General features: G+C 37.0%; 1 protein-coding gene and 1 pseudogene across 3 annotated transcripts in view; both read left to right on the top strand.

Moving 5' to 3' along the window:
• CSMD3 (CUB and Sushi multiple domains 3) overlaps positions 1 to 16,719 on the top strand; it is a 1,308,014-nt gene that overhangs the window by 866,242 nt on the left and 425,053 nt on the right. For all 3 annotated transcript variants that reach the window (XM_065902671.1, XM_065902670.1, XM_065902669.1), the window contains 2 exons: positions 7,708 to 7,895; positions 11,881 to 12,069. In XM_065902671.1, the coding sequence (XP_065758743.1) occupies positions 7,708 to 7,895; positions 11,881 to 12,069 (377 nt within the window). The remainder of the gene's footprint in view (positions 1 to 7,707; positions 7,896 to 11,880; positions 12,070 to 16,719) is intronic.
• Positions 13,897 to 15,060, top strand: LOC136145086 (fasciculation and elongation protein zeta-2 pseudogene; annotated as a pseudogene).

The raw sequence follows: 16,719 nt of genomic DNA, 5'->3' as shown, positions 1-16,719 counted from the left end.
ATTATTATAATTTTATTAGTATTGCCTAAGTATTTTGGACTTAACATTATTTTATATCAGGAGATATGATGCTAAGATGATTGAAACATCTTATATTTTCATAATTCATAATATTTTTCACCTATATATTAATAATTTTCACTAATCATCATCCTTCAATATCTAATTAAAAGTTGAGCCCCATCTCAGATACAAAGGGAGGTCTAGGCCCTCTTTACATCCTCAGAGCTTTCCTGGAGATGCTTTTGTTCACTTATGACTCTGAATCCCTGCTCTCAGAGTCATTTCACTTGTGAGGTGCAGAAGCTGCTGTCCTCTCAACTCCTTCCTCTGCTCTTTATTTGGATCACTTGCCTTCATTCTCACAATAAAAAGAAAGGAAACTTTAGTGCAAGGGATAACCAAAGAGGATTATTGGACAATCCAGAATAATTTAATATTAAATAAGCCTCACTGTTCTAAAATTTTCCTGGTAAATTTCATCATGGGAATGATTGCATCTCTCTCTCTAGTTTCCTCCCCTTAGCCTAGACTCTTCTCCATGTCAATCTAGTATTTTCCCAATCAGGATCTTCACCCCTCATTTCCCTAACTCCCAAGTTGCTCCCTCCACTATATAGCAGGATAAATCTCAAAATATCTGTTATTTAAGCAGAGCAATTTAAGTGTTTGTTTCTCTGAGTTCCCAACTTGGCAATGGATGGGATGATGGGGATGAATTTTTGCCTTTTTTTCTAAACATGCAGAGTAAGATTCTTCCCCCTAAATCAAAGATCAGTGTTCTTATAAGAATTCACCCCTTCTCCACATCCCAGATGACTCAAATTGTAGCCAACTTTTAAATTAAAATAAAATATATATATATATACATAAATATGCAATTTAGAAGAATTACATAAGCATAAAATAATATCATAAAAAATTAAGTGTTTTTAACAAAGAGTGCATTATTATGTGAAAAAGCATTCCCCAGTTTGCTAATCATAGTCACTAAACTCCACTAAAGTAACCCCTGATATCTTTCAGGGCTTCCCATGTGTCTCAGTGGTAAAGAATCTGCCTGCCATTGCAGGAGACGTGGGTTCAACCACTGATTGGGAAGATCCCCTGAGGAGGAGATGGCAACCCACTCTAGTATCCTTGCCTGGAAAATCCCATGGACAAATGAGCCTGGCAGGCTACGGTCCACAAGGTTGCAAAGAGTCAGGCATGATGTAGTGACTGTGCACACATGTGTGATATCCTTCAGCCTTGTGTAGGCTAGCTAGCACTGCCTATCTGAAAAGCAGTTAGATTGCAAACAATGGTTGTAATTCAGAGCACCACGCACATAACTTATAATTTTGGACTTTTATTTGAAGGAACTATTTTCTCTGTCCAGAGTTCTTAATATGTCTGTCTTATCTTTTCAAACCTGTTGCATAGGCTTCTTTGCTATCTTGTTTAGATACCTTCAGAATTCTCGAAAGTGAACTAATACACACCTACAGGCTATATTCTAAGTCAGGCCAGCCCAAATTTACCTTCCTTTGGAAAGAACAAAATCTTTCCAGTCATTTTTATAAGATGCAATGCTAGAAACACCTAATTTAATTTCGATAAATATAGTTTACTTAGTTATTGCTACTTTCTTATTCTCTTTTTTTCCTGAGACACTCAGGAAACACACAAGTTTTTTAAGTTAGACTAGAAGCAAGAGAATCAAATTAAAAAGTGATTTTCAAAAAAAAAAAGTGATTTTCACTGCTAGGGTTTGTGCACAGCAACGAAAAACAGTTCTGTACATTGAACAAGAACAACAAGCCTAGGGTGAGAAATGATTTCCAGAGTCCAAATATTTTTTTTTACTTTTCCCATGAGTATCACTGAACAGGACTTGTCAATTATGCCTCTTTTCTTAATCCCTCAACTACCCACTTAAGTAAGTTACAACCCCCCCCCACCAGCTCCTTCACCTCCTTGATAGCAATCTTTTTTTTTTTAATTCCGTGTTAATTATCCCAAACACTGGAGGAATCAAGAGTTAGACCATTTGTGTATTTATTGATGATGTTTTCACAATTTTAGAATAGACAAGGAGCAGCTGTATCAGTGTATTTCTTTTGAATCAAACTTTATGTAACTAAAATAAATAAAGTCCCACATTATTTTAAGTGTTGTGAACAAAAATGTTTGGGGGTTTGAAACCTCTATCAGCCCTTCACACATATACATGTGCGCACGCACGCACACACATACACACACCCACACACCCCCCATCTTGTATAGTGACCTTATAGTATTTCAGTACTTCATTTCTCCCTTAAGATTTTTCTGAGAAACAAGATATCATCTTTGAACTATCGACCAAGAATTATGTTGTTAAAAAATTTAATTACTTTCTGATTTTCAGCTGAACTCTTGTAAGGACATTGATTATTAATTCTTTAACAGTTCTTCTCATCCTGAGAATATCTTTTTATAGAATTTGTTTGCAAACGATGGATTGCATTTATTACAGAGTAATACCATTTGCTTTCTCCTACTCATATATAGCATAAACTAATTTGGCTGAAAATGAAATTTAAAAATTCAGATAATATATTCAGATGACTTCAGAGACCAGGATTTGATCCCTGGGTTGGGAAGATCCTCTGGAGAAGGGAATGGCAATCCACTCCAGTATTCTTGCCTAGAGAACCCCATGGACAGAGGAGCCTGGCAAGCTACAGTCTCTGGGGTCAGAAAGAGTCAGACAAGACCGAGTGACTAACACAAACTCACATATTCTCAAATGTCGTGAGTGATCAGAATTAGTCTACAGAAAAACAAATACTGAAAACATTACAAATATATTACCCATTAGTTGACTTCTTGAGATTGTCTAAATCAGTAAGATCTCAAGAATTACACTTTCCTGTGAAATGCCAGGGCTTCCCCTGATTGTTCAGCAGTAAAGAACCCACCTGCCAATGTAGGAGACATGGGTTTGATCCCTGGCTCAAGAAGATCACTTGAAGGATGGTATGGCAGCCCACCCAGTATTCTTGCCTCGAGATTCCCATGGACAGAGGAACCTGGTAGGCTACAGTGCATAGGCTACAGTCCATAGACTGCAAAGAGCCAGTGAAGTGATTTAGCACACACATACACATCAGATGCAAAACAAAATAACAAAACCACTAATGGACATATAAGTTTTAACTGTTTATCCTTTCCTAACATCAGTTCAGTTCAGTTCAGTCACTCAGTCGTGTTCGGCTCTTTGCAACCCCATGAACCGCAGCACGCCAAGCACCCCTGCTCAAAACCAACTCCCAGAGTTTACCCAAACTCATGTCCATTGAGTCGGTGATGCCATCCAGCCATCTTATCCTCTGTCAACCCCTTCTCCTCCTGCCCTCAATCTTTCCCGCATCAGGGTCTTTTCAAATGAGTCAGCTCTTCACATCAGGTGGTCAAAGTATTGGAGTTTCAGTTTCAACATCAGTCGTTCCAATGAACACCGAGAACTGATCTCCTTTAGAATGGACTGGTTGGATCTTCTTGCAGTACCAGGGACTCTCAAGAGTCTTCTCCAACACCACAGTTCAAAAGCATTAATTCTTCAGTGCTCAGCTTTCTTTATAGTCCAACTGTCACATCTATACATGACTACTAGAAAAACCATAGATTTGACTAGATGGACCTTTGTTGGCAAAGGAATGTCTCTGCTTTTTATTATGCTATCTAGACTGGTCATAACTTTCCTTTCAAGGAGTAAAGCATCTTTTAATGTCATGGCTGCAATCACCATCTGCAGTGATTTTGGAGCCCCCAAAAATAGTCAGCCACTGTTTCCACTGTTTCCCCATCTATTTGCCATGAAGTGATGGGACCAGATGCCATGATCTTCGTTTTCTGAATGTTGAACTTTAAGCCAACTTTTTCACTCTTCTTTTGCATTTTCATCAAAAGGCTCTTTAGTTCCTCTTCACTTTCTGCCATAACGGTGGTGTCATCTGCATATCTGAGGTTCATGATATATCTCCCAGCAGTCTTGATTCCATCTTGTGCTTTGTCCAGCCCAGCATTTCTCATGATGTACTCTGCAGATAAGTTAAATAAGCAGAGTGACAATATACAGCCTTGACATACTCCTTTTCCTATTAGGAACCAGTGTATTGTTCCATGTCCAGTTCTAACTGTTGCTTCCTGACCTGCATACAGGTTTCTCAGGAGGCAGGTCAGGTTGTCTGGTATTCCCATCTCTTTCAGAATTTCCTAAGTTTATTGTGATCCATACAGTCAAAGGCTTTGGCATAGTCAATAAAGCAGAAATAGATGTTTTTCTGGAACTCTCTTGCTTTTTCAATGATCCAGCAGATGTTGGCAATTTGATCTCTGGTTCCTCTGCCTTTTCTAAAACCAGCATGAACATCTGGAATTTCATGATTCATGTATTGGTGAAGCCTGGGTTTAATTTTGAGCACTATTTACTAGTATGTGAGATGAGTACAATTGTGTGGTAGTTGAGCATTCTTTGGCATTGCCTTTCCTTGGGATTGGAATGAAAACTGACCTTTTCCAGTCCTGTGGCCACTGCTGAGTTTACCAAATTTGCTGACATATTGAGTGCAGCACTTTCACAGCATCATCTTTTAGGATTTGAAATAGCTAAACTGGAATTTCATCACCTCCACTAGCTTTGTTCATAGTGATACTTCTTAGGCCCACTGGACTTCATATCCCAGGATGTCTGGCTCTAGGTGAGCGATCACATCATCATGATTATCTGGATCGTGAAGATCTTTTTTGTACAGTTCTTCCTAACATAGCCAACAGTTAGATCTTATTCTGAGATTTGCAGGGGAATTTTTGTTTTCATTCTTCTCTCATTTCTCAATATTTGGTAGCTCCTGACTCAATTAATTTTACTGTTAATAATCCTAAACTTTTATTTTTGTTCGCCTTCCTGTCCTTAACTTTTGACCACAAGCTATCAGTATCAGTCTTCAATTCAGTTCAGTCGCTCAGTCATGTCTGACTCTCTGGACCCCATGAACCGCAGCATGCCAGGCCTCCATGTCCATCACCAACTCCCGGAGTTTACTCAAACTCATGCCCATCGAGTCGGTGATGCCATCCAACCATCTCATCCTCTGTCGTTCCCTTCTCCTCCTGCCCTCAATCCCTCCCAGCATCAGGGTCTTTTCCAATGAGTCAACTCTTCGCATGAGGTCTCCAAAGTATTGGAGTTTCAGCTTCAGCATCAGTCCTTCCAATGAACATGCAGGACTGATTTCCTTTAGGATGGACTGGTTGGATCTCCTTGCAGTCCAAGGGACTCTCAAGAGTCTTCTCCAACACCACAGTTCAAAAGCATCAATTTTTCAGCGCTCAGATTTCTTCACAGTTCAACTCTCACATCCATACATGACCACTGGAAAAACCATAGCCTTGACTAGACAGATCCTTGTTGGCAATGTAATGTCTCTGCTTTTTAATATGCTGTCTAGGTTGGTCATAACTTTCCTTCCAAGGAGTAAACATCTTTTAATTTCATGGCTGCAATCACCATTTGTTGTGATTTTGGAGCCATCTACCTGACTACAAATTTTTCAATGAGGACCGTTTCAGTGTGGTCAGAAAGGTTTTGGATAACACAAAGAATATTTTAAAAGATACTGAAAATTGAGTAAGATCAGATTAGATTTCATTTTAATATCATCTCGTTGCTCCATAACATTTGTTTATGATAAACAATAATTATAATGTCATAAACAAATACACAGTAGATCAAGGCAATTCATGTGAAATTTATATATAACCATCCTAAAATGCAAATTGAAAGAAATTCAAATTATTGTATAACTGTTTTTCATTTTCTCTGTTATTATAATGTATTTTTATGATTTCTTGGGGCAAATCTGTGATGATTTTCTTTGTAGACATTCACTTCTACTGAATAATACTCTCTGATCACAGCAGTTAATGTTGCTATTCTATTATGAATTAAGTCTCTTTATGTTTCGATTCAAAGTAATCCCTGACTTTTCTGTGCACTTTAATTTGGTTATCAGCTGACTTGCTATCAAAGTAAAACTCCAATTTCAGTACTACAGTAGACTGACTACAGAATAACTAAATAATAGATTTGCAGTGCGTAACTGCCTGATCATTTATTTAAAGGACACAATGTGTTTCTATACATTTACTACTCTAAATCACATTATTGGAAACTATTTCTATTAGACAATAATATAATATAGCCCAGGTTGCAAAGTAAAAGTAAGATAAACTTATGAAATCCATTATTTTTACTAAACCTACTTTTAATAATATGTACCAGTAGTACAAATCTAAAAGTATTTCATTTGTATTTCTCAAATAGCATTAAATTATATACTTTGTTTTGACTATTGTTAGGTATGATGGAGTGATTATCTGTTAATAATAACTGTTGATGATAAAGTGATTATTCAAAAATTGGTGGACATTTCAACTGACAATTATTTGAAAAACATAGTGACTATAACTAGTTGCCAAAATGTGTTGGAAGGTATATTTTAAAAGAGTGAAAATGAATGGTTAATACTGAAGTATCTAAGTATATTGACTTTTTTTTTGATAAAATTGATAACAGTTCTAGAGAAAATATTCTTTTTTTTCTTTGAAGTACATTCATTCTTTCATTTATCTAATTAATATTTACTGAGGGTCTGCTATATGCAGAACATCAGCAAAAAACAGAAACTATCTGACATCATGGAGTTTATAATCTCTTAAAGGAGACAGCTGTCAACAAGCAAAAGCAACTATGATTAGTATCACAAAAGCACAACAAATTGTGACAATATGGTAAAGAATCTGACCTACACTGTGAGGTCAGAGAAGGGCTTGCTGTGGACATATCTAAGCTGAAAACTGAAATATGTATAGGAAAACCTCAGTCAAGGCAGAAAAGAATATAGGCTGTAGGATCATCATGGCAAGGGAGTAAGATGCTCAGTTGCTCATGATTCCACATAAAGGTTGTTTTTGTTTTTGTTTTTCCATAACTAAGATTTCTGATCCAGATTCAAATGTGGTATAATCCTGACATGCAGGAAGGAGTTCAAAATTTTATTTTATTAATAATGTGTTATACATGTTAAAAGAAGCTCTATTTTGGCTACAGATTATAATTATATCTTTTAAAAAATTGAAAGCAATAGCAGCAAGAACAGCCAAAAATCTAGATAAAAACTATACAAAAATTTAATGACCAAAAGAGATTTGTCAAAAAAACAAAACAAACAGAGATATGAAGCAGAGGTCAGTATGAAGCAGAGGTCAGATTTGAAATATATATACATATACTATTAAGATGAAATCATGATGATCTGATTGAAGATAAATGTTATATAATCACATAGTTTGCCATAGAAATGAAGAAAGGAAAAAAAAGAATTTTGGTTAATGAAAAGACCCTTTATTTACTCAAGACAGTCTGTAACATTTGAATAAATCTTTCTTGTGAACAATAAGTATATATACATACTATTTACATGAAAATTGTCCACAGGAATAAGAGCTTATAACTTTGGTATTCTTAAATTATGGAGCTTTAAATGATGTATAAGATATTAACGAAGCTAAAGAAAATTATATATAAAATTAGTAAAAATTATAAATAGCATTTTAAATAGCAGCCTAAAGTGTTTTTTTCCTAATAAATATATTTTCACATGTCTCTCTTAATCTTAGATTTCAGACTGAATTGAATTATGATGTTCTGGAAGTTCATGATGGGCCAAATCTTCTATCACCTTTGCTTGGATCTTACAATGGCACACAGGTGCCCCAGTTTCTATTTAGCAGCAGTAATTTTATATACCTTCTATTTACAACAGACAATAGTCGTTCTAATAATGGTTTCAAGATTCATTATGAAAGTAAGTAATGCCAACACTTATTTTTTAATTTTTTTATTCTGCTTTCTATGCTTTTGATATTATCTTGTATCATTAAGAGAACCTATGAGAATGCTAATGGGTTATAAGGTGTGTGTTTCAGTGAATTCTGTAATAGGTTTTTTCCAGCAATATCTATGTAATATTATTATGAAGGGAAATACTAAGGAAATGTCAAAAGTATTAACTAAAAAATCTTAAAAGTGAGTTCATATAATAATTATTTGTGCATTTCTGAAAAACCAATAGGTGGAAATGTCAGTCTAGTAAATGTCAGTCTAAGATGTATATGAACGTTGACAAATTCTTCTAGCATTTACCTCATAAACTCAATCATACTTCTATATTTTCCTCACACTCATTGTATACATTTCCATTGAAAATATTTAATTTTGTTATTTTGTATGAAGTATTGAAAATTATATTAATATTATAAAGTAAAATATATACTCATGTATATGCAACTGTGGATATCATAACTAGCCAAAGGCTATATATTAAAACAAGCTCTAATTTACAGTGCTGGAATCAGTTTACAATAATTTCACTTAGAATACTACAGTTTTGTTTAAAAAATCTAAATTACATCTGATTTTTTAAATTGATTCTGATACATATAAATCTGTTTTATTTATAATCTTCTAACATATTTAAATGTGTGAATGTATTGCATATGAGGCATAGTTGCACACATACATATAAACTCATGTATTCACACATTTTAATCTGGAAATATGTTGCCATATATCTTTCCATGAAAAATAGTTGTTGTGATTGTATCTAACAATACATTTAAGATTACTGCAAGATATCTTTATATCAGTTTCAGACAGATATTGTATCTCTTATTTTTGTGTTAAAGTCGCCTATCTCGTCCCTCAGAAAAATTTCCAGCATTTAAATTTGTAACTGTATATTCCATGTTAGGTGTCTCTCTTCAGTAAATCTGGTTGGACCTGTGAGGTTTTCTTTTAATTATGAATATATATTTACTGTTTTTTTTCTTTTCAACCTTATCTACAATATCATTTAATTATATTAACTTCCCTTTACTTAGAACTTTGTGGCATGAAAATATAGTTTATAAACTATTATAAAATGCAATAAGAGGATTAACACACACTTGGGAATTAAAATGAATTTAAAGAACTTTAATTTTGATCTTTGACATTTATTAGTTAAGCCTGAGTCAGAGTAGAGTCATTTTTAAAGATCTATTCAAAATTAATTTTCACTAGCAATTGATTTGTATCAGTGTGCTAACATGAGCAGACACCATATTTTCATTTTTGTCCAACGTTCTATTCTATGCCAAATACATCCTATTCAGTCCATTTCAATCAAGGTAGGTGGTCATAATCATGTTCTCATACACACAGTTATTTTAAGGATTAAGTTAAATCATCATGCAAAGTGTTACTAAAAGGGTGAGGATTTTCAATAAACTGACCAGCAGATTTAGTTCAGATTCTTGCTAAAACTGAATTAAATAGACCAAGGACAGAGCCCAGGGGTGAAAGTGAAAGTCTTGTCCGACTGTCTGCAACCCCATGGTCTATACTGCCCATGGGGATTCTCCAGGCAAGAATGTTGGAGTGGGTTGCCATGCCTTCCTCCAGGGGATCTTCCCAACCCAGGGATCGAACCCAGGTCTTCCACATTGCAAGCAGATTCTTTACCAGCTGATCCACAAATGAAACCCCAGAAGACTCTAGTGGTTAGCCTATCCCTTTTCTCCTCCATTGCAGGCAAATTCTTTACCAACTGTGTTATCAGGGAAGCCCAGCCAAGGGGTGAGCCTGACTCTGAGTTTGGCTAAGGCAGAGTCTTTATCACAGTCAGCAAGTTTGTCACCTAAAGGCCTTTGATGAAATAATCCCAAATTATTACTGAGGGCTAGTGCTTAAATGGCAGAGTAGAGGCTAGATAATTCTGAGGCTGATGAGAGGCTCAACAGATACTGATTTTGGTCAACAAATCTGCCCAGGAGACAGGGACTCTGAGTTTAAATTTGTTTACAAAAGTTCATTTTCTTTCATTTTTATTCTAATTAGCTTTGTGGTTTATTTAGTAAATCAAAGGCTAACTTAGGGACTTCCCTGGTGATTCACTGGAAAGAATTCACCTGCAATGCCAGAGACCTGGGTTCGATCCCTAGGTCGGGAACATCCCCTGGAGAAGGGAATGGCTACCCACTCCAATATCCTTGCCTAGAGAATCCCATGGACAGAGGGACTTGGTGGGCTACAGTCCATGGGGTTGCAAAGAGTCAGACATGACTGAGCGACTAACACTTTCACTTGTTTAGTATTGTGAGGTAATCTCTAACATCACAAACCCTTTCTTACCAAGAAAACAAATAAAACACCATTTCTGTTGACACTTTCTTAATACGCTTTTCAAGCTGAAGGTATCCAAATTATCTTTTTTAAATGAACCATTCACAAGCCTCAAAATCAGTAGAGAAAAATGCTATTATACTACTTAAAACTTTAAAAATATATTTGGTATTTTGTGAATTTCTGTTTTTATTTTAATGGAACACATTAAAGGAGAAAACTTGGTTTCTCGAGTGAACCAAATTTTTATGGGAAGGATTTCTTGAAAGGCCATCCCTGGTCGTACCCCAGAACTTGATTTTATTCCCTTTCTTGGGCACTTTTACCCATTCTGTCTTCCTCTCAAAACAGGAAGATTACAAAAACTTCACCAATAGGATAAAAGTTATTTATTGTTTACAAAACATTAAAATAATAAAAACAACACAGAATAGACCTTCTGTTTGTTTTGTTTTGTTTTGTTTTATGGCAGTCCCCAATCCCAAGAAGCTGTATTATATTGTATTTCTTGAAATGTAGATATAATAATGTTTCCTAGATTATGTAAATATCACATAAAGTAAGGCAAGGCAATGATGAATGGCTACAGAACAAATTCATCGACACAGATACCAGTCTTTAAGATATACTTAGAGTCTCCTAAAGCAATTAAATGGAGTTTTCATGATAAGAAATAATTTCATAGGATTATTTTAATGACTAAATGAGGCAAATTTTGCAAACATTTTAGAGTTGTAAAAACATGGAATATAACAAGCTGAAAACATTAATTATTGCTATGATAATTGTTGCATGTGCATCTGCTGTGCTGTGTTTAGTCACTCAGTCGTGTCTGACTCTTTGCAATCCCATGGACTGTAGTCCAGCAGGCTCCTCTGTCCATGGAGAGTCTCCAAGCAAGAATATTGGAGCGGGTTGCCATGCCCTCCTCCAGGGGTTCTTCCCAACCTGGGGATTGAACCCAGGTCTCCCTCACTGCAGGCGGATTCTTTACCATCTGAGCCTCCAGGGAAGCCCAAGAATATTGAAGTGAGCAGCCTATCCCTTCTCAAGGAGATCTTCCTGACCCAGGAATCGAACCAGGATCTCCTGCATTGCAGGCGGATTCTTTACCAGCTGAGCTACCGGGGAAACCCATAAATGTGTGTGTGTGTGTGTGTGTGTGTGTGTGTGTGTGTGTGTGTGTGTGTGTGTGTATGTGTATATATATATATATATATATATATATACTCATACATATGTATGTATATATACACACATTTTTACATACATATATATGTATATACATAATTTATAATATAAAGTTTGATAGATAATTATACATTTTCATTAAGTTATTATGTAACTTGTAGCCTGATTTTGGCATCACCAACTCGATGAATATGAGTTTGAGCAAGCTCCGGTAGTTGGTAATGGACAGGTAAGCCTGGCCTGCTGCATTTCATGGGGTCGCAAAGAGTCAGACACTACTGAGTGACTGAACTGATTGGCAGATTAATTTATCTGTAAAAGTTATCATCAACAGTTGTTTGTTTTGAAGGAGTGAGTTTGTTTAAAAGAATAAGAATCTATTTCAGTGATTTGATTCTCATCAAGCTTACTCTTCTTCATATTGCCTTGTTTTCCAGGTGTTACAGTGAACACCTATTCTTGCTTGGATCCTGGCATACCTGTACACGGTCGTCGCTATGGTCATGACTTCTCCATTGGATCTACTGTTTCCTTTAGTTGCGATCCTGGATACAGGCTGAGCCATGAAGAGCCCCTTCTCTGTGAGAAAAACCACTGGTGGAGTCATCCACTTCCAACTTGTGATGGTAGGTTCAATATGGAAAGTAAACCAGTTTACAAACCAAAAATAAATCAACATGATTTTGTAAATGTAAGGTTTAGAATAAATATATCTTGAATTCTGCCAATTTTATGTTATCAAACCATTAATAAAGACACAAAAGAATGAATACTGATAATAAGCCAAACTTACCCAATGCCTAAGGATGTTATATATATTTTTAAAATGTGTTGAGGTAACCATTTTAGATGCCTATTGTGTCCTGTACTCCTTAAAAAAATAGCATTGAAAAAATGTCAAATTGATGTCAGGTGAATGCAATGAAGAGTTAGAGCATTTACCTCCTGCCTGGAAGGCAATGTGTAATAGTCCAAATTCTGCCTACCTACACAGCTTTATAGCAATGTACCAGACTTCCTTGTGATGGCCAGTTCCTGGCCATAGAAAATAATACACCAGTGTCCTTATCTCTTATTTATTTCTTTTAAAATAAGTCAGCAATCCTTCATTTTTTAGAAAACATGTATTCCTGGGCTTCCCTGGAGGCTCAGATGGTAAAGAATCCGCCTGCAGTGAGGGAGACCTGGGTTCAATCCCCAGGTTGGGAAGATCCCCTGGAGGAGGGCATGTTTTCTAAAAATACATGTAAAAATACAATGAAAGAAGCTGCTTTCCTAAGATTGGGAAGTACTTGTACACATGGTTTATAAAAAACACACACATAAAATCTACCCACTAGTTCTGGGTTTTAATTTTCATTTTTAACACTATTCTTAACATATTCTTATCCTTTTGCCAAGTGGAAGATCACATTTCCCATTTTATAAGTATTTTCAAATACTGGCAGTGCCATCATTTTTGTTTCAATTTGTTTTTATAGGGAGGTTTAAAAGAATCCTCAGCATATCTGCCCCATTTTTGGTGTGATACAATTTGTAATAGCATTCTTGTGGTTTAAGTGACAAAAACCCAATTCTAACTGATTTAAAAAAATGAAAGCAGAATTTGTTTTTCGAAGTTTTCAAACTTAGAAAAGGGTTTCCCTGATGGCTCAGATTGTGAAGACCCTGCCTGCAATGCAGGAAATTCGGGTTCAATCCCTGGGTGGAGAAGAATCTCTGAAGAAGGGAATGGCAACCCACTCCAGTGTTCTTGCTTGGAGAATTCCATGAACAGAGGAGCCTGGTGGGCTATAATCCAAGGGGTCACAAAGAGTGGGACACAAGTGAGTGACTAACCCAGGTCAAACTTAGAAAAGGCACACATGGCATACTTCTTGTTGCTAATGATCATCATGAATTCAAACATTTTTAAGGATATTTCCATTTCCACCTTGGCTTTTCTCTCTCCGTATCATCATTCTCCTTAGTTGAAACTTTAGGCTTTTTTAATATGTGGGACTAAAGGTGGAGAATACACTTTCAGGAAGATGGAATCATATAACCTCACATTTCCGAAATCAGAGAAGAATGAGAGTTCTACCTTTCTGTTCTTATTAGAAAAATATGAGGAAAGGTCTCTGATCAGTACATACCTCTACAGGAAACTAGTAATGGAGAAGTGCCCTTTATGATTGGCTTTCTCCAGGTCATGTGTCCATCCATCCCTGTGGAGACAAATGATATAGTAAATTCACCAAGATAGAAAGGTTTGGTGGTGATATTATCAGAAGAAGCAGGAGAAAAAAAATAATGTCCAAGTATACCAGCATGCTTACGTGTTATTAATAATAAAACTGAATGTGTCTAGTTTGCCTAGGAGCAACATAGACCCTCATCATCTCTCATCAAGGCAACTAGAATCAACCTTAAATTCAATATCCAGGCGGGGCGCGCGACAGCACCGGGCAGCGATGGCGGCGGACGGGGACTGGCAGGATTTTTATGAGTTCCAGGAGCTGGCCCGAAGCCTCCAGGACCAAGAGAACTGTAACGCGAGCCCCGAGGCCGCAGCAGCGCCGGGCGCGGGTGGCGACGGCTTCCCAGCGTTGGCCTGCCACTTGGAGGAGAAGCTGAGCCTGTTTCCGCCCCTCCGGTCCGGGTGCCGAGCCCCCGAGGGCGGCTGTGCGGCCATCACCGAGCACAGCCTCCTGCAAGGGGCCGAGATTTGGAACGCCCTGGCAGATAATTACGGAAATGTAATGCCTGTAGACTGGAAGTCACCCCATACTAGGACCTTGCATTTGCTTGCTCTGAATCTCTCAGACAAAGGGATGAGTGACAGCTTGCTCTTCGATACCTCAGATGATGAGCTGAGAGAACAGCTGGATATGCATTCAATCATCGTCTCCTGCGTCAACGACGAGCCTCTCTTCACTGCAGACCAGGTGATTGAAGAAATTGAAGAAATGATGCAAGAATCACCAGACCCAGAAGATGATGAAACGCCTGCCCAGTCAGATCGGCTTTCAGTGCTTTCCCAGGAAATTCAAACTCTTAAGAGGTCTAGCACAAGCAGTTATGAAAAGAGGGTGAAAAGGCTGTCGGTATCTGAATTAAATGAGCTGCTGGAAGAAATCGAGACTGCCATCAAGGAGTACTCTGAAGAGCTGGTGCAGCAGCAGGCCCTGCGAGACGAACTGGAGTTTGAGAAAGAAGTGAAGAACAGCTTTATTTCTGTTCTCATCGAAGTGCAAAACAAACAGAAAGCGCACAAAGAAACAGCCAAAAAGAAAAAGAAACTCAAGAACGGCAGCTCTCAGAACAGGAAGAACGAGAGAAGCCACATGCCCGGCACATACTTGACAACAGTCATTCCTTATGAGAAAAAAAAAAAAAAAAAAAAATGGACCGCCATCTGTTGAAGATCTTCAGATATTAACAAAAATTCTTCGTGCCATGAAAGAGGATAGTGAAAAAGTTCCAAGCTTGTTAACAGACTATATACTGATAGTTATGTGTCCTACATAGGGCAGCATCACTTCAGGAACAGCTTTATCCTTCATGGGCAACAAGCTACAGTTCCTATAGCATTATTTTGAAAGCTGGCTACTGTTTCCTTCCTGCTATTGGAAACTCAGGACCCTTGAACTTGGGTTTGTGATTCAGTATTACTAGATCATGCCTTCTCTAATTCTTTGTATCTTGAACTGAGAGAGCCATGGCACTATTTTGAATTCTAGAGGGTTTTTTGTTGTTGTTGTTGCTGTTAAATACTAACAATTGTGAACTCTTCTGCAACTCTGTAGAGTAAGGGGGAGTGATGTTCACTGTGCACATGCAGCTATATTTTTCATTAACGGACAGTACATCTGAGTTTTTATGGTTTTCTAGATCTAAACTACACTCACTCAGGAACTAGATTAAAGCATTGAGAGATTTATGCTATAGCTGTTCTTTGGTGATGGCAAGTACCAACACTGATTTTTTTTAAAAATAAGAGAGCTGTCAGTATTAACATTACCTACCAGTATTGTCCAGAGAGACTGAAACTTGAGGTTTTGGAAGAAGGGAAACCAGAATATACATTATCTTGGCTTAATACTTTGTGAAAATCAAAACACCTAGAGATGGTCAATTTTAGGGCTTACTGTGTGTCTCACCATTGTTCAAGTTTTAACCATTAAGATGACATTCGCTTTCAGAATCTTGTATTGTTTAACTTCAGAGGTTTCCATGTTTCATTTCCCATGTCTGTGAAGAAGTGTCCTTAAAAGGAATTGGTATCTTTTAAGGTGCTTAAATTGTATGCTGCAGCAGTGCCTGTTCCCTGTTATTATTGTATTTTATTCATGCCTGTGTTTTCCTGAAGCACTAATTTTAGGAACAACTGCTCATGGATCCATCCCTAGTCATGAAACATCTTTGCCAGTTCCAATCAAGTCAATTCCATTTAATAAATGTTGGAACAAAAGTAAAAAAAAAAATTCAATATCCAACTACTTCAATCTAACCTTCATTCTATTTCATGTTATATCCAATATCAAAAATATTTAATGACTTTTTGTTTCCTAGGGATAAAAGCTCAAATTATTAATCAATAAATTCATGATTCTTAATAACATGGACTCCATCCTTTCCAGTTTTGTCTCCTTTCAGTATTCTTACCTCTTTTTTGAAAGATCATTTATGTCACATTGAAACCTCCATCTTTATCTGTCCTCCACTTTTGTATCCCATCTCATTCTGAGTATAGCTGTGAAAAGTGAAAGTGAAGTCGCTCAGTCATGTCTGACTCTTTGTGACCCTATGGACTGTAGTCTACCAGGTTCCTCCATCCATGGGACTTTCCAGGCAAGAATACTCGAATCCATTGTCAGTTCCTTCTCCAGGAGATCTTCCAACCCAGGGATCGAACCCGGGTCTCCCACATCATAGGCAAGACGCTTTACTGTCTGAGCCACCAAGGAAGTCTAGCTGGACAGGAAGTATAGCTGGACAAGGCATAATTTATATTCACTTTTTTGAATGTTTGAGCTTTGTGTGAAGCTGCTACTTAATTTTTCATTCATTCTAACTGAACTCAACTACATATAATCTTATATACTGATTTGATTATTCTTTTCCTTCAGTTTAAACTTTTTCCCAGAGGCAACTAACTAATCTAAAATTCCTTAAAGGGAGGAATAGTGAATAAAAAGAATTTATTCTCCTGATCCAAGAGTGTAACCTCCATTGACATAGACTGCCTGGTTACTCAAGGTACAGCTTGCCTCACTTTGGCACACATTAGTTCT

The sequence above is a fragment of the Muntiacus reevesi genome, chromosome 12 (genome assembly GCF_963930625.1).
Source record: "Muntiacus reevesi chromosome 12, mMunRee1.1, whole genome shotgun sequence".
NCBI lineage: Eukaryota > Metazoa > Chordata > Mammalia > Artiodactyla > Cervidae > Muntiacus > Muntiacus reevesi.
Note: the sequence above shows the minus strand (reverse complement) of the source record. Positions and strands in the feature narration are given on the sequence as shown.